Here is a 21618-nt window from a genome sequence, read left to right as displayed (position 1 = left end):
AGTAGCTAGTGTGTTAATGCCGTTAATTTAATTTTCTTCCTGGATAGTTCAATGTAGGGAAGAATAAAAACCAAAGTTCCCTTTCTTTTTTCTACATTTTTCCAATACACAACTGCCACTCTTTAATGGATGTGCCATATTTTTAGTGGCTACGTAGCTATCAAAATATCAATAGGTAAAGATTTTCTCATTATTGAATGTCTTTGCCCGAGAAAACTTCAGATAGCAATATTTCTCAAAATCATTAGTTTTGTTCTACAAATTTCACCTTTCTTTGCTACTTTACAGTAATTCTATTTTTAATTGTTGGGATCTGTCTTCTTTGTGCAGAAAAGATGAAATAAAATCAAGTAATACATTCAATCTTTGTAAACACAGAATAAATGTAACGTGTGGGGTTGGAAGTAAATTTCTGGTCTGGGTAAGCAACTATAAAACAAATTTCTAGAAACTGGTATCTGGAGTGCAGACCAGCTCTCCCCTTTTCCAAACTTTAGGGAGAAATTTTATAAGTTTATTTCTTCAACTGCTTGAAAGAATAATTACACATGCAGTACATTAAGAACACAAAATAAAACAGACAATTTAGCTGGAACCTAGAAGAATAAGCTAAGAAGATCTCCTCTTTAGTTTCCTGGTTCATTGAAACTTAGATTTTCTAGGACTTGATACCACAGATTTCTCATGCCACAGATCAAATTCCATTGCAATTTATGCCAATTCAACAATAACACCAGTTTGTGATTAGCACAAATTATGCAATCATACCCATATAGTAATATAATTGACCCAAGTATCATAGTTTGCATCTTTGGCTCTATTGCCATGATGGACTTTTTGATTTACCAGACTTTAACAAATAATAGAACCCTCTTCCCTACAATTAGAGGTTAAATAAATTAATTGGAGGTTAGTTTAAATGAGTTTTCATTGTGTGTCTCATTTATACAGGAGGTCCTAAAAGTCTTAATGAAGATTTAAAAAAAAAATCTACTGAAGCTTGGCCACATTGTTCTTAAACTATATGCAACCCTAAAATGCTTCATAAAATTTTGTTTTATTGCTTTAGGAGTTAATATTGAGACTAGCATAGGAAGGAGATACGTTAATGCTTCCTAATAAACAAGCGGCAACTCCTGAAAATCAGGAAGAAAACAGGAAGGAATAGAGACAGAGACAGAGATATGCACATACATACACAGACACACATGCACACATATGTATATATTGCAGGTATGTATGTATAAACGTATATATGTATGTAAAAATATTTGTATCCCACCTGCATTATATTTTACCTATAACTCAAGGCAGCAAACATATCCAATACACCTTCCTTCTACTATTTTTTCTAGAACAACACCCTGTGAAGTGGGTTGGGCTGAGAGAAACTGACTGGCTCAAAGTCAGCCTGTTGACTTTCATGGCTAAAGTGAGACTAGAACTCATAGTCTCCCGCTTTTTAGCCTCATGCCTTAACCACTAGACCAGTGGTTCTCAACCTTCCTAATGCTGCGACCCTTTAATACAGTTCCTCATGTTGTGGTGACCCCCAACCCCCCATCCACCTGGCCGGGGGGTATCAAAAACGTCACCAAAAAAAAAGGAAAAATGGGAAAATATAGGTAGTCCTAGACTTACAACAATTCGCTTAGTGACTGTTTGAAGTTACAACAGCACTGAAAAAGCGAATTATGTTCATTTTTCACACTTATGATTGTTGCAGCATCCCCAGGGTCATGTGATTTACATTCGGATGCTTGACAACTGATTCATACTTATGGCGTTCACAGTGTCCCAGGGTCATGTGATCAATGGCCAGGGGGCGTGGCCAGCTGATCACTCAGGTTGCAGAATGCCTGTGGGGGGGAATCTGTGGGTCTCTGGGATGGGACTGGGGTGGGTGCCTGCCTTCCTTCCCTCCCTTCTCTCCCCTTGTCCCTTCCTTCCTTCTTTTCTTCCTTTCCTTCACCTCCCTTAGTCTCTTCTACCTTCCCTCCCTCTTTCCCATTGTCCCTTCCTTCTTTCCTTCCTTTCCTTCACCTCCTTCTTAGTCTCTTCCTCCTTCCCTCCCTCTCTCCCATTGTCCCTTCCTTCCTTCTTTCCTTCCTTTCTTTAACTTCCCTTAGTCTCTTCCTCCTTCCCTCCCTCTCTCCCATTGTCCCTTCCTTCTTTCCTTCCTTTCCTTCACCTCCTTTAGTCTCTTCCTCCTTCCCTCCCTCTTTCCCATTGTCCCTTCCTTCCTTCCTTCCTTCCTTCCTTCCTTCCTTCCTTCCTTCCTTCCTTCCTTCCTTCCTTCCTTCCTTCCTTCCTTTCTTCCTTCCCTCTTTGTCCCTTCCTTCCTTCCCTTCCTTCCATTGTTCCTTCCTTCCTTCCCTCTCTCATTGTCCCTTACTTCCCTCCCTCTTCATCCCTTCCTCCCCCCCTCTGTGCCCAGGAAGGGGCAAGGGGAGGGGGACAGGCTGCCAGAGGCAGAGGAGAGCTCCACCCAGCTCACTTGCTCAGCTTTGCCAGAAAACAAGCCACTTGCTAAGTTAGCAGAAGCCCCAGGATCAATGCCGGGCTACAGCTGATTCACACTTCTGCTAAATTAGCAAGCGGCATGTTTTCTAGCAAAGCTTGAGCAAGGTTGCTGGGCAGGAGCCAAGGAGAGCTGTTAAAGCTGACTCGCTTCTTGGCTACTCTGCAAAAGCGCGGATCAGCTGTAGAGGTTCGCCCCGATCCTGGACAAGAGGGAAGGAAGGAAGGATGGAAGGGACAAGGGGAAAGAGGGAGGGAAGGAGGGACAAAGAGGGAGGCGAAGGGAAGGAAGGAAGGGACAATGGGAGAGGGAGGTAAGGAGGAAGAGATCAAGAGGGAGGGAAGGAAAGGAAGTTCCAGCCAGCAGAGGCTTGGCAGCCTGGCTGCCGAGAAACAGAAGAGTGGAAAGCCAAGGAGAAGAAGGTGGCAGTTTCCTCCCAAAGGGGGCTCCTTTTCTCCACCCCTTCCCTGGGTTTGTGAGGAATTTCTCGTCACCAACCCTGACAGGTGCTGCTTCGAGCCCGCCGTGAGCTTTCTCGCCCCCTTTGCTTCACCACCCTCCCCCACTTTCATGAAGATTGTGGCGCCCTTGGGAAGCCGATCGTGCTTTGAAGCTTAGGAGAGGAGGTGGAGCCCCTTCTCTCCCTCTCTCCCCGGCGGGCTCGACATGAACGGGCAGAGGAGGAGTCGAGGATGGGCGGGGTGGCAAAGGAGACTGGCAGCCGTCACCAGACCTCCCGGCTGACAAGTGCAAGTTCGGGGGTCGCCAACTGACAGGCGCAGGAGTTGGGTGCTGCGGCGGCCTCCCCTTCACTGACCTGCGTGCATGAGAAGAAGTCAATCCGGTTGCTGCACAATGAGTCCCTGTGGAGGGCGGGGCCTTGCTTTGTGCTTGCGCTCTTCATGCGCCCCCTGCAGGGCACATTTAGTAGAGTTCGTGCAGACTGCCGCCAAGCAGCATATTTTCCACAAACAAGTGAGGTGGAGCAGGGGGGGAGGGAGAGAAGGCGGTTGACAAGCCCTGCCTAAGACCATCGGAAATATGTGTTTTCCGATGGTCTTAGGCAACCCCTGTGAAAGGCTTGTGCGACCCCCAAAAGGGTTGCGACCCACAGGTTGAGAACTGCTGCACTAGACCAAACTGGTTTTACATACATACATACAGTACATACAGTACATACATATTTGTGTGTGTGTGTGTGTGTGTGTGTGTGTGTGGTTCCACCTTCAAGGAAATGCAGCTCTATTTCTCATTTCTTTTCATTATTATCTCTAAGATGAGGCAGCAGCTTCAGATAACTTATGGGTAGCATTCTGCACAGAGACATTCTCTATGTACAGTGTTATACCTCTTGTTCTTTGAAGTTTAGTAATCTAAAAGGCAGTAGTCCTAAGCATATTGCTAAACAAATAAATGATTTAGGTTTGTTCTTAAGATGTAGATAACTTCACAGGGATGTGGCAGAGAAAAGGTACTGGGAAAAGATCAAGAAACAGGCACAGAGATTGTGGCATAAATAGTCATAGTTAAGGGCTCCATATGAATTGAGTACATACCATGAAAACTTGATCTTTCTCCTTTCACTAAAATCTTCAGTAAAGCATTAAGGTTAATTTGTCTCTCTAATGAGTAGCACTGCTAAAAAATGTTGCAAAGATTTATCTTTTTTCAAAAGTCGCAAAGTATGCCCTATCTTAAATTTGCACTGGAATTTTTTGATCAGTTAATTTTTTGTAGAATAAAAAAAAAACAGAATAACAAGTTTTTTTTTTTTTGCCGAGGAGATTTGGTAGAAGTTTCCTAAACGACCATGAATATTTAGGCAACATTTGGATATTGCTTTTAAGCATTTGGCATAGAAGAGTCTTGAGAGAGGTGGTCACCCCAAACTCTCCAATTGTAGAGTTTTTGATTCATCTGTATGTGTATATGGACTTGTGTAGAGAAAAAACATATTTGGGACAGTTTTGGAATAAAACAGAAAGAGAATACTGACTGTGGTGGGTGAGGGATTTCAGAAAGTCAAGATGGCAATTATGGTTGCACAATGAAAGCCTTAATCCTGTTTTTAGATTCTTGCACATGCAAAATACATAAAAAGCAGATACGACTTCATACAGTCATGTTTACCATTGTGGCTTTTTCCATGCTCTAAAGATTTCTCCTGGACTGAAAGTATCTTGAGATCTCCTGTCTAATATTCCAATGTTGGAGTCTGAATATTCCATTCTAGAAACTCTAGAAGTTTTAATGTTTGGAAATAAATATAAAGCGTCTGGAAGTTTTAATGTTGGGAAATAAATATAAAGCTTCTGGAAGTTTTAATGTATGGAAATAAATATAAAGCATCTGGAAGTTTTAATGTTTGGAAATAAATATAACAAGGCATTTCCATTATTTTTCATTCCAATTAGTAATGGGGAATGCACCACACTATTTTAGATAATGAGGTGGTTATTGCTTATTTTATCTCAGTTTTGCTTCTCCTCCCTAAAAGTAGTTTTAAAAAGCTAGTTGAGAACCTAGCAGGAGTTGGGCTCCATTTGTGAAATGTCTCTGTCAAGAATAAAGTCATTTTCATTAGCAAAACATCACTAGGAGCAAATGGTTTGACTGCACTTAAATAAATAATATTCCTTTCACGATCCAGCATTGTGTGATGCTAGACTGTCTTGAGATAAGGAGAAATTGAATTGGATTTCTGTCATTTTTATTGCTCACATGACAAGTGTAAATGTTCAGCTTCTCATCTCCGCAGCTGGTTAGCTTGCACAGATCCAAGGGACGTGGCCAGAATTGAAAGCAAAACTGTAATTGTGACTCCAGAGCAGCGAGACACCATCCCGATCCCCAAAAGTGGAGTGAGCCAGCTGGGACGATGGATGTCGGAGGAAGACTTTGAGAAAGCCTTCAGAATCAGATTCCCTGGGTGCATGGAAGGTAGAGACCCCAAAAAGAATTTTATAGTTAGAATTAAAATACAGCAGCTCCTATCCATGGTGAGATAGAAGAACAATGCTTCAAAGATGTTCACAAAACATTTTTTTTTTATTTGTTCCATGGCTAAGCAATCCTTGTAAGCCCAACAAAAAGAGCAAATTCTGTTAATAATGAAGTGAGTGTGAACACCACAGCCAATGATGCCTTTATTATAATTATTTTTACCTCTGGAAAACCAGTAGAATGATGATTTACCTATAGTTATGTTTGGGTCGGCCTGTAATACCAGTTATTTAATACTAGCTGTCACATGTTCCGACTAATGAAGCACTTCAAAGAACTTTCAGGCTTTCCTAAAGTCTTTATTTGCAGAGCTACAATTTATGCCGGTCACCATTGGACTAATTGATGCCAGAATCTGAACCTCCGGTCGCTGGCATCAAGCTTTCCTTGCTCAACCCCTCCCTTCTCATGCAGTCACAGGTCACATTATCCAACCAGCGAGAAGGTCAAACGTTTACTTCCTCTTTCTTTCCCGGGCTTTTTTCCCCCGCCCAGTCTAAGCTAAGTATTAACCCAATAAATGCCAGACAGCTCTGCACATTGTCAAAGCAAGAATATACAGTATTTGCAGCATTGACACTAGCTCTCTTTAGGTTTGCTAGACTGATCAAGTACCATGGATTTGGACGGACAGCAGTATATAACTCTTCAACTACTGTTTTGGAATCCAATCATCTACCTCTTCAAATGTATTTTATGAAGGATTAGAATGGCCTAGAGTCCAGGGGTAGACAACCTTGGCGCCTTTATAACTCGTGGACTTCAACTCCTAGAATTCCTGAGCCACCATAGCTGGCTCAGGAATTCTGGGAGTTGAAGTCCACAAGTCATAAAAGCACCAAGGTTTTCTACCCCTGGCCTAGACTCAACAAAAAAACGTTGCAGTTATTCGGCTACTCTGTTTCCTTCCCTGAGAGCTGCCATCCCCCTTATTTTTTTCAAACATCTTCCCTTGGAGATGTCCCAGAACTTCTGCAAAACTTAAAGGTTTCCCAATATAATTGATATGTCCTCTTTGATGATCAAGTTGTCATGTCTGCCCTTTGAACCTCCTTAGTGAGACCACAAATTCCACAAAGATAGAATGAGTCTGCAGTCTACTCTTATCCTCTAAACTTAAACTTGGAACAGCTTAATGACACATTGCTGGAGTTTGGCATAAATTTGCAGTAAAACATGGGGCTAAAGAGTAGTAATCAATAAATCCAACTCCCATTAACTGGCAGAATGTTTGCTTAATTCTTTTGAATTTGGAATCTAGCCCTTACATGCTGATTTTGCCAGATGTTAACCTAGTATTAAAATGATTTGTACCTAAGTTCTGTAAACAAAACAAAACCTTTACCCATAAATGTGCATTTTATTGGAGAAACAGGAAAAGAGTATCGAATAGGGAGCAGCCTTTGTTAACCTGGTTATAATAATAATAGTAGTAAAGTTGGAAGGGACCTTGGAGGTCATCTGGTCCAACCCCCTGCTCGGGCAGGAAACCCTACACCATTTCGGACAAATGGCTGTCCAGTCTCTTCTTAAAAACTTCCAGTGTTGGAGCATTTACTGCTTCTGGAGGCAAGCTGTTCCACTGATTAATTGTTCTAACTGTCAGGAAGTTTCTCCTTAGTTCTAGGTTGCTTCTCTCCTGGATTAGTTTCCACCCGTTGCTTCTTGTCCTGCCTTCAGGTGCTTTGGAAAATAGCTTAATTCCCTCTTCTTTATGGCAGCCCCTGAGATATTGGAATACTGCTATCATGTCCCCCCTTGTCCTTCTCTTCGTTAAACTAGACATACCCAATTCTAGCAACCGCTCCTTATATGTTTTAGCCTCCAGTCCCCTAATCATCTTTGTTGCTCTTCTCTGTACTCTTTCTAGAGTCTTAACATCTTTTTTACATCGTGGTGACCAAAACTGGATGCAGTATTCCAAGTGTGGCTCACAATGATGGGAGTCTAGTTCAACTGCAGGCTGTCTGAATGGGGAGAATAACAGAGCTGGAAGGGACATTGGAGGTTTTCTAGTCCAACCATCTCCTCAAGCAGAAGACACTATACCATTTTGGACAAACAGCTGTCCAATCTTTTCTTAAGACTACTATATAACTTAGTAGAGAATTATAATTTTGTTTAGGATTCTATCCTCTCATTCTCTTTTGCAGGTCACACCATGTATGTCATTCCATTCAGCATGGGACCGATTGGTTCTCCTTTATCCAAGTTTGCGATTGAGCTGACTGATTCGCCTTATGTGGTGGCCAGTATGAAAATTATGACTCGTATGGGAACATCTGTCCTAGAGGCTCTGGGTGATGGAGAATTTGTAAAATGCCTCCATTCGGTTGGGTGCCCTTTACCCTTAAAAAGTAAGCCATTCTTAAGCTAAAATGTACTTTGTTCATTCTCTTTCCCAAACGATCATTGTCATCGTTAATTTATTTATCAAGCAGAATATTTAGAGTGCTGTAGTTATGGAGTTGCCAAGTATCTCTTCGAATAAGAGATGCTAAGTTGGGACTGGTTGGTCATTAAATGCAACAAACCAGAAATTATTCATCAAAGAAAGAACCAACAAAGCATTCGTAAATATTTTGGGGTTCTTCCAAATGACTCAATTGTAGCTTGGATGAGAAAATTAAGTGCGATCTGGTCCACTGTTTCCCATCACTTCCTTTTCTCAAAGCACCCAGGAAGAATTAGTGTTTTTCAAAGAACGTGGTCTACTGCGAGCCACTGTATCACTGCTAGATGAGCAAATAATTCTGCACTGTATTATGACTCAATTTTTATTTACCAAACAGAAGATAAAGGAATACAGATGGCCCTTGCCTTATGACCACAGTTGAGCCCAAAATTTCTGTTTGCTAAGTGAGATATTTGTTAAGTGAATTTTACCCCATTTTACAATCTTTGTTGCTACATTTATTAAGTGAATTACTGTAGTTGTTAAGTTAGTAACATGGCAGTTAAATGACTTTGCTGGTCGGAAGATCACAAAAGGTGATCAGAGGACCCCAGGGGACTACAACTATCGTAAATACCTACCAGTTGCCAAGCGTCTGAATTTTGATCTCCTGACCCTGGGATGCTGCAACAGTCATGTGAAAATAATAATAATAATAATAATAATAATAATAATAATAATAATAATAATAATAATAATGATGATGATGATGATGATGTCATAATATTATAATAATATAATATTATAATAATATAATATAATTATTATAATAATAAAAAGTCATAGAAAATGATAAAATTAAACTGCTCTGGGACTTCAGAATTCAAATAGACAAGCACCTGCAACATAACACCCCAGACTTAACAATTGTCGATAAGAAAGACAAAAAAGTCTGGATAGTGGACGTGGCAGTGCCTGGAGACAGCAGAATAGACGAGAAAGAACTGGAGAAGATAACAAAATACAAAGACTACAAATAGAAATAGAAAGACTGTGGCAAAAGCAAGCAAGGGTAGTACCAATAGTAATAGGCTCCTTGGGTGCAATCCCAAAACAACTGGAGCACCACTTGAACACCATTGGCATTGACAAATTCGCTATTAGTCAATTGCAAAAGACGGCCTTACTAGGAACTGCTTCCATCCTGCGACGATAGCTGTAATACCATCAAACATCCACATCTGCCTATCCCAGGTCCTGGGTAAGGACTCGATAGGTAGACAAAATGCCAAATCCAGTCTGAACATCTGGCTGACTGTGCAATGATCAATATTAATAATAATAATGATGATAATAATAATAATAATAAATAAATAAATAAATAAATAAAGTTGGAAGGGACTTGGGAGGTCATCTAGTCCAACCCCCTACTCAGGCAGGAAACCCTATACCATTTCGGACAAATTGCTGTCCAGTCTCTTCTTAAAAACTTCCAGTATTGGAGCATTCACTGCTTCTGGAGGCAAGTTGTTCCACTGGTTAATTATTCTAACTGTCAGGAAGTTTCTCCTTAGTTCTAGGTTGCTTCTCTCCTTGATTAGTTTCCATCCGTTGCTTCTTGTCCTGCCTTCAAGTGCTTTGGAGAATAGCTTGACTCCAATATCTTCTTGTTGGCAGCCCCTGAGATATTGGAACACTGCTATAATGTCCCCCCTCTTCCTTTTCTTTGTTAAATTAGACATACCCAATTCCAGCAACCGTTGTTGTTCTAACTTTGAGCAGTCACTAAATGAACTGTTGTAAGCTGAGGACTACCTGTCTATCCATGCTGTATTGTTTCGAAAGGGTACATGGTAAAAATACAAAAAAAATGGATGTAACTTTTATTCAGGTGATCAGCTGGAAGTTAACAAGTTCTGTTTTGCTTCTTGTAGAGCCTCTAGTGAATAACTGGCCATGCAATCCAGATATGACGTTGATTGCTCACATCCCTGATCACAGGGAGATCATTTCATTTGGAAGTGGCTACGGTGGAAACTCCCTTCTAGGAAAGAAGTGCTTTGCTCTCAGGATTGCCAGCAGGATTGCCAAGGAAGAAGGTTGGCTTGCAGAGCACATGCTGGTGAGAAAGGTTTTAATGACTAGATTATTTTCAATTCCAGTCCACAGACTAAGACGTCAATCCAGGGCCAGCATGGCTATAGACCCATGTATGAAAGTTCATGATTGCTTAATTCCTCCTAGAACCCATCTCTGGACTCGTGTATGAGTATTTAAAAAATGGAGAAGGGTTTCCACTAAATTCTGTAAGGATGCTTTGATAGATAGGCATCCACTGAAAAAGTATATTTAAGAGTTTGAATCAGCATGTCTTTCTGACTTGAGTAATAGAAAAAAAAATGTCATGGAGAATGGGGGCCCAAGTAGAATATTGATAATGAAGACTATAAGCTCTCAGGTCAGTTCTATTCTCAGTATGTTGTATTCCCACACCTGGCTCAGAATGCCCAATTTTGGAATACTATTAAATTAAAGCATATAACATCTACAAGTCCAAAAATTATGCAGAGATGTTCTGCTCCCAGTTAAACCAAAGTAATTTCTCCACTCTCAACCTAGGTCAGGGGTAGGCAACCTTGGCTCTTTGATGACTCATGGACTTCAACTCCCAGAATTCCTGAGCCAGCCATGCTGAGGGGAAAGGGAGAGGTTTCCAAGCTGAGCCATGCTGGCTCAGGAATTCTGGGAGTTGAAGTCCACGAATCATCAAAGAGCCAAGGTTGCCTACCCCTGACCTAGGGTATTTTCCAGAATCATTCGACTAGAGGTAATCCTTGACCGATGACCACAATTGAGCCTAAAATTTCCGCTGCTAAGCGAGACAGTTGTTAAGTGAATTTTGTCCCATTTCACGATCTTTCTTGCCACAGTTGTTAAGCGAATCACTCCAGTTGTTAAGTTAGAAATATGGCTGTTGAGCGAATTCGGCTTTCCCTTTGATTTTGCTTGTCAGAAGGTCACAAAAGGGGATCACGTGATCCTGGGCTACTGCAACCCTCATAAATATGAGTCAATTGCCAAGTGGCTGAATAGTGATCACGTGACCCTGGGGATGCTGCAACGGTCCTACGTGTGAAAAACGTCATAAGTCACATTTTTCAGTGCTGTTGTAACTTTGAACGGTCGCTAAATGAACTTTAAGTCAAGAGTTACCTGTATTGTGCCAAAATAATAATGAGGACAGGCTTCATCCCAACGGCTGAGGGATGCTTTGAAGAAGCTGTAAGTTACAGTTTCCATCAAAAAATGGGTTAGACAAGGAGCAAAATACTTAAATATGGAAAATTCATGCATAGCAACCAGAAGAATGGATTAGGCACTATGAGATAAAAGTTATGCCTGTCTTATTTTTCATGAGATGCCTATTTTGATGTTAAAGCAGTAGTCCCTGAATGCTTTGAGTAGGATTAAAAATAAAACTTTAAAAGGGTATGTTTATTTGTGAGTCAGCCAGAGTCATTCATTCAGGGTTAGGCAGCAGATGTGTATTTATTTATTTATAACGTTTATATTCTGCTTCTCATCTCGGAGTGGGATTTTCTCAAACAGAGAAAAGTATAGGCACTCTGAAGAAAATGTACAAACATCTATACAATTTTAGCATAGTGTAAACTAGGGGTGTCCAACCTTGGTAATTTTAAGACTTCAACTTCATGATGGCTGGGGAATTCTGGGAGTTGAAGTTCACAAGTCTTAAAGTTGCCAAGGTTGGACACTCCTGGTGTAAACTACAATCTTACATTGCCTAAACTATATTTCACCTGCAACAAGCCTAGTTGAAGTCACATACAATTTCAGAATAATGACAAGTTTGAACATTTCATACATCTTAATGTTTTTGCTTGTGCTGCATGGTGAGGTTTGGGGAAAAAAAAAAGACATTGCTTGTGTTTTTAAAACAGATTTTAGGAATCACAAATCCAAAAGGTGAAAAAAAATACTTTGCAGCAGCTTTTCCTAGCGCATGTGGAAAAACCAACCTGGCTATGATGAATCCATCTTTGCCAGGGTGGAAAGTGGAATGTATTGGAGACGATATTGCTTGGATGAAATTCGATGACAAAGGTAATTGACTTAGAATTCAGCTGGGAGTTGATAGTCCAAAAACCCTGCTTCAGTTAGGTAGGAAACTATACTCATCTATATATTTTCCCTCTTACCAGTTGTGTTGTGGTTCCAAGAAAGGAAAAGGTAATGATTAATTTGTAGACATTTGAGACAGTCATCTGTGTGCACTATTTATTTATTGAATTTATACCCTCAGGCAGTCAAAATTGACTTTGCAGTTTGCATGATATATAAGGCAACAGTAAAATATCCATAGCATAAATTAAAAACTTCTAAAGCAAAATTATTTCATAAGATACACCCACTTACCAGTAAAAATAAATTGATGGCAAAATCCAAGCTAGAATGCTTTACAAAATAATTCAGTTTTAAGTGTCTTCCCTGGAGCCTTCAGGAAGGGGGGGGGGCAGTTCAATTTCAACTGTGAGATTATTCCAGAGATCTGGCACTGCTACTGAGCTTCCTAGAAGTAGGGCCAATAAACAGTTTTTGCTGCAATTACCTTATAAGTCATACCAGTTGTAGTTGGAGTCAAGGGTTCTGCAGATGCCAAACCCTGGGCATTAGAACGATTGTTCTCCAAGGGCTTTCTCTAGCATTCTGGATTGCTTTATAGAATGAGAGGTGGTGAAGGATGTGGCAAGAAGTGAAGAAGTGGCGAGCCCTTGAAGTATATGAGACTGAGTTGCTTACAAAAATGGGAGAATATTCCAACATTCCCAGGAGAGAATATAGTGGCAATTAGAGGGGCGGGCTGGGAAATTGCACATTTTGTGAATGCAGCTGATTAAGTGAAGGAGGGGAAGAATCCTAAATGATCATTTAAGAGGCTCAGGATATTTCAACTTTGGTCATTTCACAGTTAGGGTAACCTGCCCCCACGCTGTCACTATCCTTCCACGCCAGCTTAAATTTTGGGAGTAGTAATCCCACTTCGATCAGAGAGTACCAGATGGAATTAAGGAATACAAAAATAATAGTAATAGTAATAAAGTTGGAAGGAACCTTGTAGGTCATGTAGTCCAACCCCCTGCTCAGGCAGGAAACCCTATACCATTTCAGACAAATGGCTGTCCAGTCTCTTCTTAAAAACTTCCAGTGTTGGAGCATTCACAGCCTCCAGAGGCAGATCATTCCACTAATTAATTGTAACCGTCAGGAAGTTTCTCCTTAGTTCTAAGTTGCTTCTCCCCTTGATTAGATTCCATCCATTGCTTCTTGATCCTACCTTAGGGCACTTTGGAGAATAGCTTGACTCCCTCTTCTTTGTGGCAGCCCCTGAGATATTGGAACACTGCTATCATGTCCCCCCTCGTCCTTCTCTTCATTAAACTAGACCTACCCAATTCCAGCAGCCGTTCCTTATATGTTTTAGCCTCCAGTCCCCTAATTACCCCCTAGAGGTGAAAGAAAGGAAAGATTACAGCAGAGTTGGGTAAAGACTGCGTTGATGAATGTTCAGAGGTAAGTCCCAAAGGTGCTTTTTTTCAAAGACAACTGGACTTTCTTTGTTTTTGCTTGAAGATGTTTCGTTTCTCATCCAAAAGCGAAACGTCTTCAAGCAAAAGCAAAGAAAATCCAGTTGCCTTTTGAAAAAAAAAAAAGCACCTTTGGAACAACCATGACTTGGGATGACTGAGAATCTCTGTAGAGGGAAGAGAATAAGCAGTGATGAATGGGCAGAAAGAGGAGCAGATGACGATAATAGAAAAGATCCTGCTGCCTCTCCGGCATCTTAACCACCTGGTGAATGATATCTGAAAGTAGCATCTTACCTAATGTTTCCTAGGTAATTTAAGAGCCATCAATCCAGAGAATGGCTTTTTTGGAGTTGCTCCTGGAACCTCTATGAAAACCAACCCCAATGCTATGAAGACAATAAAAAAGAATACCATCTTCACCAATGTAGGAGAAACTACTGATGGAGGCATATATTGGGAAGGTATTGATCAGGAGCTTCCATCAGGAGTCACACTCTTATCTTGGAAAAAGAAAAAATGGACTGCCGAGAATGGTATGAAGGAGACCTATCCTTCCATTTCTCTATTATTTGGGTTGCATTTTTGGTTAGTGCAATGATGAAAATGTGACCTATATTTGTCTGAATATATTTGAACAGAGGAGCCTTGTGCTCATCCCAATTCCCGATTCTGCTGTCCGGCTAGCCAGTGTCCTATCATTGATCCTGCCTGGGAAAATCCAGAAGGAGTCCCAATTGAAGGCATCATATTTGGAGGACGGAGACCTGAAGGTAAGAACTGCAAACTAAGATAATGGTTCCTTTGGCTTAAAACAGCATTGAAAACAATTTGGAGTCATTTGTGTAAATTAGGATGTCTGAAAAATTAGCTTTGATAAATATTGGGGTCAAATTACATTAAGGAAAAGAAAAGAGGGGAAAAACAACAACAGAAGTGTCAGGTAGAAGAAGACCAACCCATCTTTTCTGTGTCTGAGATACTAGATGAAAAGTTAATTGTCTTAAATTATAAGAAGTCAGATTTCAGTTAAATATTACAAATTCACACTAAGAGTGGCTTGATACTAGACTAGTGACAGTCCATTTCCTCATCTTCATAGCACCACTCAATACCTATTGAAATGATATGAAGCCTATCATTACTGCTATTTTACTTTGATGACTAGAAGATGTACAGGAAAATGACCGGAGAGAGAAGACAGGTCCCCCTTTTCTGGTTATCTTTATGCAGAGCTAGACACTCGTCTCCCAGAGATGCCTTAATTTTAATTCCTTCTTTGAACAGAGAAGTTGAATTCAATGGCCTCTTCTGAGCCATGATTTTAGGCCATCTGCAATTTTTTAAAGTCAGCTAGGCTGCTGCAGAAAAGGATTTCTTAGCAGAATAACTGATATGGTTTTTTAATTTAATTTAATTTAATGTGGAGAAAAGCAAGGTTTTACACCTAAGCCGGAAAAACCAAAGGTTTAAGTACAGATTAGGTGAAACCCGACTCAAAAACAGTAACTGTGAGAGGGACCTTGGAGTTCTAGTGGACGGTCATTTGACCATGAGCCAGCAGTGTGCGGCAGCAGCCCCAAAAGCTAACACAATCCTTGGTTGTATAAACAGAGACATAGAATCAAAATCACGTGAAGTATTAGTTCTGCTTTATAAAGCCTTATAAAGCTTTATAGACCACACCTGGAATACTGCATCCAGTTTTGGTCACCACATTACAAAAAAGATGTAGAGACTTTGGAAAAAGTGCAAAGAAGAGCAACTAAAATGATTAAGGGCCTGGAGACAATAACATGTGAAGAAGGGTTGCAGGATTTGGGTATGGCCAGTCTAGAGTAGGGATGTCAAACTCACAACGTCACGTGACATGTTGCGATGTATCGTGACTTTTTTCCCGATTGCCGGCAATGGGGTGGGCGCGGTTTCGGCATGACGCATCCGGCCCATAGACCGGCAGTTTGACACCCGTGTTCTAGAGAAAAGAAGGCCTAGGGGTGACATGATAGCAGTATTCCAGTATTTGAGAGGCTGCCACAAAGAAGATGGGGTCAACTGATTTTCCAAAGCACCAGAGGGCAGGACAAGAAACAATAGATGGAAACTAATGAAGGAGAGAAGCAACCTGGAATTAAGGAGAAACTTCCTAACAGTGAGGACGATTAACCGATGAAACAGCTTGCCTTCAGAAGTTATGAGTGCTTCATCATTGGAAGTTTTTAAGAAAACACTGGACAGCTACCTGTCTGAAATAGTATAGGACCTTCTGCTTGAGCAGAGGGTTGGACTACAAGACCTTCAAGATCCCATCCAGCTCTATTTTGATTGATTGATTGGTTGCAGTCCCAATGTTTCTATAGGGCACCAGATTGACGGAATTGGCGTATAATGTCTAGCTGTAGTTAATTTGCAAGCCATCAGAGCTTTCATGGTACATATAGAATAGTTCTTAGATAGCCTTTGATCAGAGAAAGTCACATTTTCCTGCCATTCACAATACTGAACTCTCTTCCCACCACAAGTACTACTCAGCAGTACCTTTGCAGAGGCAAAGGGGCCATAGCTAACATAAACCTCCTTCCCTGACTCTTTGTACCTTAAGACAGATAGAACTGTTTACGTTCTAAATAGATTAGATAAGCCACTGGGAGGATGGCTATGCAGTGATCCCAAATTTGCAAATGCTGGTGAACATATGCCAGCTGCCTGCAGTGATCTAAAGCAGCAAACTCAATTAGGTGCAGCACCACTAACCTTTAAATATTCCAACCATTCTGTTTTCTCCAGGTGTGCCTCTAGTTTATGAGGCTTTTAACTGGCAGCACGGAGTATTCATTGGTGCAACAATGAGATCAGAAGCAACAGCCGCTGCTGAATATAAAGGTAAGCCAATGTGAAGTAATGCCTTGGCATTTAAGCGGTGTGACTCATTATTTTCACCTAGAAATTCTGAACACTTGAAGGAACCTTCCTTCCTTCCTTCCTTCCTTCCTTCCTTCCTTCCTTCCTTCCTTCCTTCCTTCCTTCCTTCCTTCCTTCCTCCCTCCCTCCCTCCCTCCCTCCCTCCCTCACTCACTCACTTACTTACTTAAATAATTGTCGCCCCATATGGGGCATGCAATTGGGTCATTGTATAAATAAAAAAAATAGTTAGATTTTATGCATGAGGCTCTATTCTACTCTAGTCTACCTTAGATCAGGGGTCCCCAATCCCCAGTCCGTGGACTGGTACTGGTACGCGGCGTGCCAGAAACCGGTCTGCACATACCAGTGAAGCCCTATCTGTGGGATGCCAGCAACATGCAAACCTACAACCCCTCCGGTCTGTGTAAAAAACATTTCTCCATGGAACTGGTCCATGGTGCCCAAAAGGCTGGGGAACTCTGCCTTAGATAATTATTATGTGTCCTCCACATTCAGAACCAAGACATGGATCTGGGAAGCATGATGGATGTAGGATTCAATTTCCTGGTAGTAGAGATAAATTTGGAGAAAAAAATGAGGAAAGATATCCACCCAGCTTTGTGCCTAGTTAGGCAAGACTGCCTGTACTCGTGTGTGTGCGTGTATGTGTGTATTTTGCAAGCTTGGTTCCAACAGATTTACCTTCTGCACCTTCCTGTTGCAATCCACACAACAGTTCCCTGAAATTAAAGAGATGTGATTTTTTTTATCACATTGTCTGTTTTAATATAGCAAGAGAGAGAAGGAGATAGATCACGGGGTTGAATAATTAGTGGAACAGGAGGGACAGTCCAGATCTGACAGATGACATGGGAGAATGGAGCTTTAATGCTTGCCCCAGTTTTGATTGCGACTCTGTTTCTAGCCCAGAGTACCTTTGCCTGCAGTGGGAGGATCCTGCTCAGCTACAGGTTAAAGAAAAAATAATCATAATAACCCTTGAATACTGTGAGTCCTAAACTAAGAAGCCTAGATTAAAAGTTCCTTGATTTTGACTACTACAAGTAGTCCTCGACTTAACAACAGTTCATGACCAAAGTTACAACAGCACTGAAAAGAGGGACTTGTGACCATTTTTCACGCTCATGATCTCTACCGCATCCCCGGGGTCATGTGATCAAAATTCACACACCTGGCAACTGACTCATATTTAGGATGGTTCCACTGTCAAGTGTTCCCCTTTTGGGACCTTCTGACAGTGGGAAAATCAGATTCATTTAACAACCGTGTTACTAATTTAACAACGGCAGTGATTCACTTAACAACTATGGCAAGAATGGATGTAAAATGGGGCAAAACTCACTTAATAAATGTCTCACTTAGCAACGTTGGGCTCAATTGTCATAATTCAAAGACTACCTGAGTCAGATATCCAGGCTGCATGATTTCAAGTGAGTAAATGTGGACCAAGTGATCGTAAAAATAATGGTGGTCTAATTATGAGGCCTCCCATGCTTTTTTCCCCCCCCAGGAAAGATCATCATGCATGATCCTTTTGCCATGAGACCTTTCTTCGGGTACAACTTTGGCCAATATCTTTCCCACTGGCTCAGCATGGCACATCGGCCTACAGCAAAACTTCCAAAGATCTTCCATGTCAACTGGTTCCGGAAAGATGAGCAAGGGAGATTCCTTTGGCCTGGCTTCGGTGAGAACGCTCGGGTGCTGGAATGGATGTTTAACCGCATCCAGGGAGAAGACTGCGCACAGCTGACAGCCATTGGCTATGTCCCCAACGACACAGGATTGAATTTGAAAGGCTTGGAAAGGGTCAGCCTCCAGAAACTGTGTGACATTTCCAAGGAGTTTTGGGAAAAGGAGGTAGAAGAAATCAAGAAATATTTTGCAGAGCAAGTGAATGCCGATCTCCCGTATGAGATGGAAAGAGAAGTTATTGCATTAGAGCAGAGAATTAAGCAACTGTAACCTTAACTGGACACCGTAGATGGTACTTTGGAAAGAAATGTCCAGCTTTTCTAGACACTAGGCCTAGAAGTGCAGTAAAATAGTAGCAATCACAGTTATGGCCAGAAGTATCACTTGTGCAGTTTGATTGGAGAAGACCTCTTCAGGTCATTGAAATAGTTGAAGCTGCTTAATTACCTGAAAAGCATTTGAAGCAATGATTGTAGAGCTGATCAAGCCTTATTGCTTCATAAAATAAATGAAATAATCAGAGCTATTGCTTGATAAGCTAATCTGCTTCCACTGCTAAGTGTTGCACTCACACGTCAAGTAAGCTATTCCAGAATAGCTGTGGTTGTCCTATAACTCTTCCCTGTGTGAATTCCTCTCATCCTCTGTCACTATTCATTGTAGGATGTAGAGTTTCTGTACTTCAGTAAGCAGGAGGCGAAAGTCTAAAAGCCACTCAGCCCAGCAGCTGTCGTTCAAATTTGCAACAGCACTAAGGTGGTGATAATGATATAATCCATAATATAATGATGATATCTTCACTCACTTACTTGTCTTCTGGTACCATATTAAAGTGACCTTGAAGAGAGCCAACTGTTCCTCGTCATAATGACATTCTTTGTTGTATATGTAGTTAATAATACTGAATAAAGACTTGTAGACGACTGCATTGTTGGAGCAACAGATGAGGGACCATCAGAAGAAATAATTAGCAACTAGGGTATTTTGAAAAAATAAATACATTCAAGAAATTACTGCTCCATTGTGTCACACAGAAAAGCTGTTTGTATGCAAAATAATATTTTCTATGTGCCTTCAGTTTTGTATTGTAATTCTGTCCTGTATAGAGGATCCTGTTATAACTCCAGAATAATAATAAAAAATAAGCTTTTGTATTTTGGCTTCTTTGAATCCCACTACAGACATTTCTGCATTGTTGTGTTGCCCCATGTGTCAGCACAAAAAATGGTGTCATGTTACTGGCTGTTCCATTGTTGCTGCATATTGTGTCTCTGTAAAGTTTGTTGGGCTTGCAGGACAAATTACTTTAACCATGTTTTCCACTGCATCATGTATTTCAGAATGGTAATTGTTTTTCATTTCTGAGCTTTCTTTGCTTTAAGCCATTTGCTTCCAACATCCCATGTTGCAGCTCTGTAAGATATGGGAAATACAGTTGAATTCAGTGCATACTCTGATACCATTATATCAATATGCCTCTTTTTGGACAAACAAAATAGAATGATGAACTGGGATTTGTAGATTGTCCACTCAACACAGTTGTAAAGTAAATGGCTTAAAGCAAAGTTGTTTTCAAAAAGATAGCAGGGAGACAGTGAAGGGTATCATAAAGTTCTCTTGAGTTACTGCTGATATTATTTTCTATTAGACATTTTCTTATCTCTTTACTTATTCTTGACTAACCACAACTAGAGACCAAAGAGGCTGGGAAATAAAAAGATGTTTGTTCAGTGGAAGATCCACACTACATTCTTGGCCCCCATGTAACAACATCTCCCCCTAAAAAAAGTGTAAAAATATACTCCACCCCTTTCCTCTCCTCCCATCCCGTCCCATCCTGTCTTGTCCCCTCGCCTCTGTGATGGGCATAGTGGGTAAATAACTACGTATGTAACAGCGAAATAAATAGCAATGCTGGACTGAAAATTGACTTCTCCTTCTACTTCAAGGAGGACTTAAACCTATGTTTGCCATTGTCTGGACTAAATTTACAATAATGAAAAACTTTATGGAGCAACTTTCCCTCCATAATGTCCTATAAGACAAGTGCTTCCAACAAATTTTGTGTAAATGTAGGTAGGTGTCTTGAGAGCTTAACCAGAACCAAGTCCACTGCATTTCCAGATTTAATTCTTTGCAATTAATTGAGTGTAGTTTGATCTGTTGGGTCAGTAGCTGGGTCATTTGGTCAACTTTGATGAAAGAGTGAGGTAGTATCCACAGTTTTACAATTTAAACTCATTTAAACCATAACACTATCATAATGGGTAGATCAGGGAGATGAGACAAGAAACCCAATCAGATGAACTAATTCTACTTTATTATAAGCCTGCATTAACAGAATCTTGCAGGTCTGAAAGTACAAATCTGGCACCGTCTCATTTACAACCTGAGAACCAGAGGACGGGTCCCTTCCGAGTCTCTTTCTCCACCCATTATGCAGCTGTGGACTGTGACCTCTCTTATCTGACTGTTCCATACGCAGCACTTTTTTCACCCCATATTTCAAGATCTTTTTCACATACTATTACAGTAATAGCATGAATAAAACAGTTGGTTTGGGTTTTGGTTGGCCTGATAGAAGCAAACAATTGGGAACAGATATTCATATTTGTTGTGTACATATATAACCCCCATATACATTGTGTATGTTTATGCATTTATTTATTTACCATATTTCTATCTATTTGCAATCCAGAGACTTAGCAATGTTATAAACACACATACCCTACACACACATCACACACAGACACATTTGCAGACTTCGTGACTGCTTCGATAAGTCCCTTGCATTTTCTTAGCAAGCCTTTCAGAAGTCTTGCATTTCCTTAACTAGTCTGGTGAGTGGTGTTGTCCTTGGTGTTTCAATGCAGGACAAATTGAAAAGTGTTTGTGGATTGATGGAGCATCACTTGTTGTGGAGAAAACAAGTGGCTCTCCTTGAACTGTGGTGGGGAAGATCTGATTGAGTGTAGGTGAGATCTTGGAGCTGCCTGTTTAGTTGCCTGTCAGGTTACTCAGAGACTGTCCCAAAGTCAGCCCATGACTTTCCATGTCTGAAGGTGTACATGAATGTGACTCTTCTCAGTATAGTCCAATACTTTCACCACTACACGAGTATACTTTATTGTGAGCTTCATTTAGCTGACCACATGATGGGCAAAAGGGAGTTGATTGGACAGGCCTTAATTTTATCCAGCCATGTAGATTTCTGTGCCCAGTTGAAAGCTGGAGAAGACTTTCAATTGAAATTCTTGGAGGACCTCTTCTTCTCATTCCAGATCACTAGTGATCATCTTCATGAAACAAAATTGCTCTCTTCATTAGGGAAGGTGCTTTGTTGAGCAGGTGGCCATCCAAATCCAATTCCAATTCATGCAACGAGCAAGATGGCTGCAGCCAGGTTTGTAGAGTTGACACCATAAGCATCTACAACCAAGAAGAAGAATTAATTCCCAGGACATACCCCCTCC

General features: G+C 40.9%; 1 protein-coding gene across 4 annotated transcripts in view; it reads left to right on the top strand.

The window, feature by feature from the left end:
* Positions 1-19290, top strand: part of PCK1 (phosphoenolpyruvate carboxykinase 1) — a 34641-nt gene extending 15351 nt beyond the window's left edge. For 3 of the 4 annotated variants that reach the window (XM_039343245.1, XM_039343247.1, XM_039343246.1), the window contains 8 exons: positions 5280-5461; positions 7678-7881; positions 9854-10041; positions 11882-12044; positions 13837-14061; positions 14167-14298; positions 16313-16408; positions 17961-18415. In XM_039343245.1, coding sequence (XP_039199179.1) covers positions 5280-5461; positions 7678-7881; positions 9854-10041; positions 11882-12044; positions 13837-14061; positions 14167-14298; positions 16313-16408; positions 17961-18415 — 1645 coding nt within the window. Of the gene's footprint in view, positions 1-5279; positions 5462-7677; positions 7882-9853; positions 10042-11881; positions 12045-13836; positions 14062-14166; positions 14299-16312; positions 16409-17960 lie in introns of all 4 variants that reach the window. The other variant, XM_039343248.1, reaches the window with a different exon arrangement.
* Positions 19291-21618: the final 2328 nt, after the last annotated feature.

This window comes from Crotalus tigris, unplaced genomic scaffold (assembly GCF_016545835.1).
Source record: "Crotalus tigris isolate CLP2741 ecotype Arizona unplaced genomic scaffold, ASM1654583v1 scf7180000017834.3080900, whole genome shotgun sequence".
In the NCBI taxonomy this organism is placed as follows: Eukaryota; Metazoa; Chordata; class Lepidosauria; order Squamata; family Viperidae; genus Crotalus; species Crotalus tigris.
This window is presented reverse-complemented; position numbering and strand designations above follow the sequence as displayed.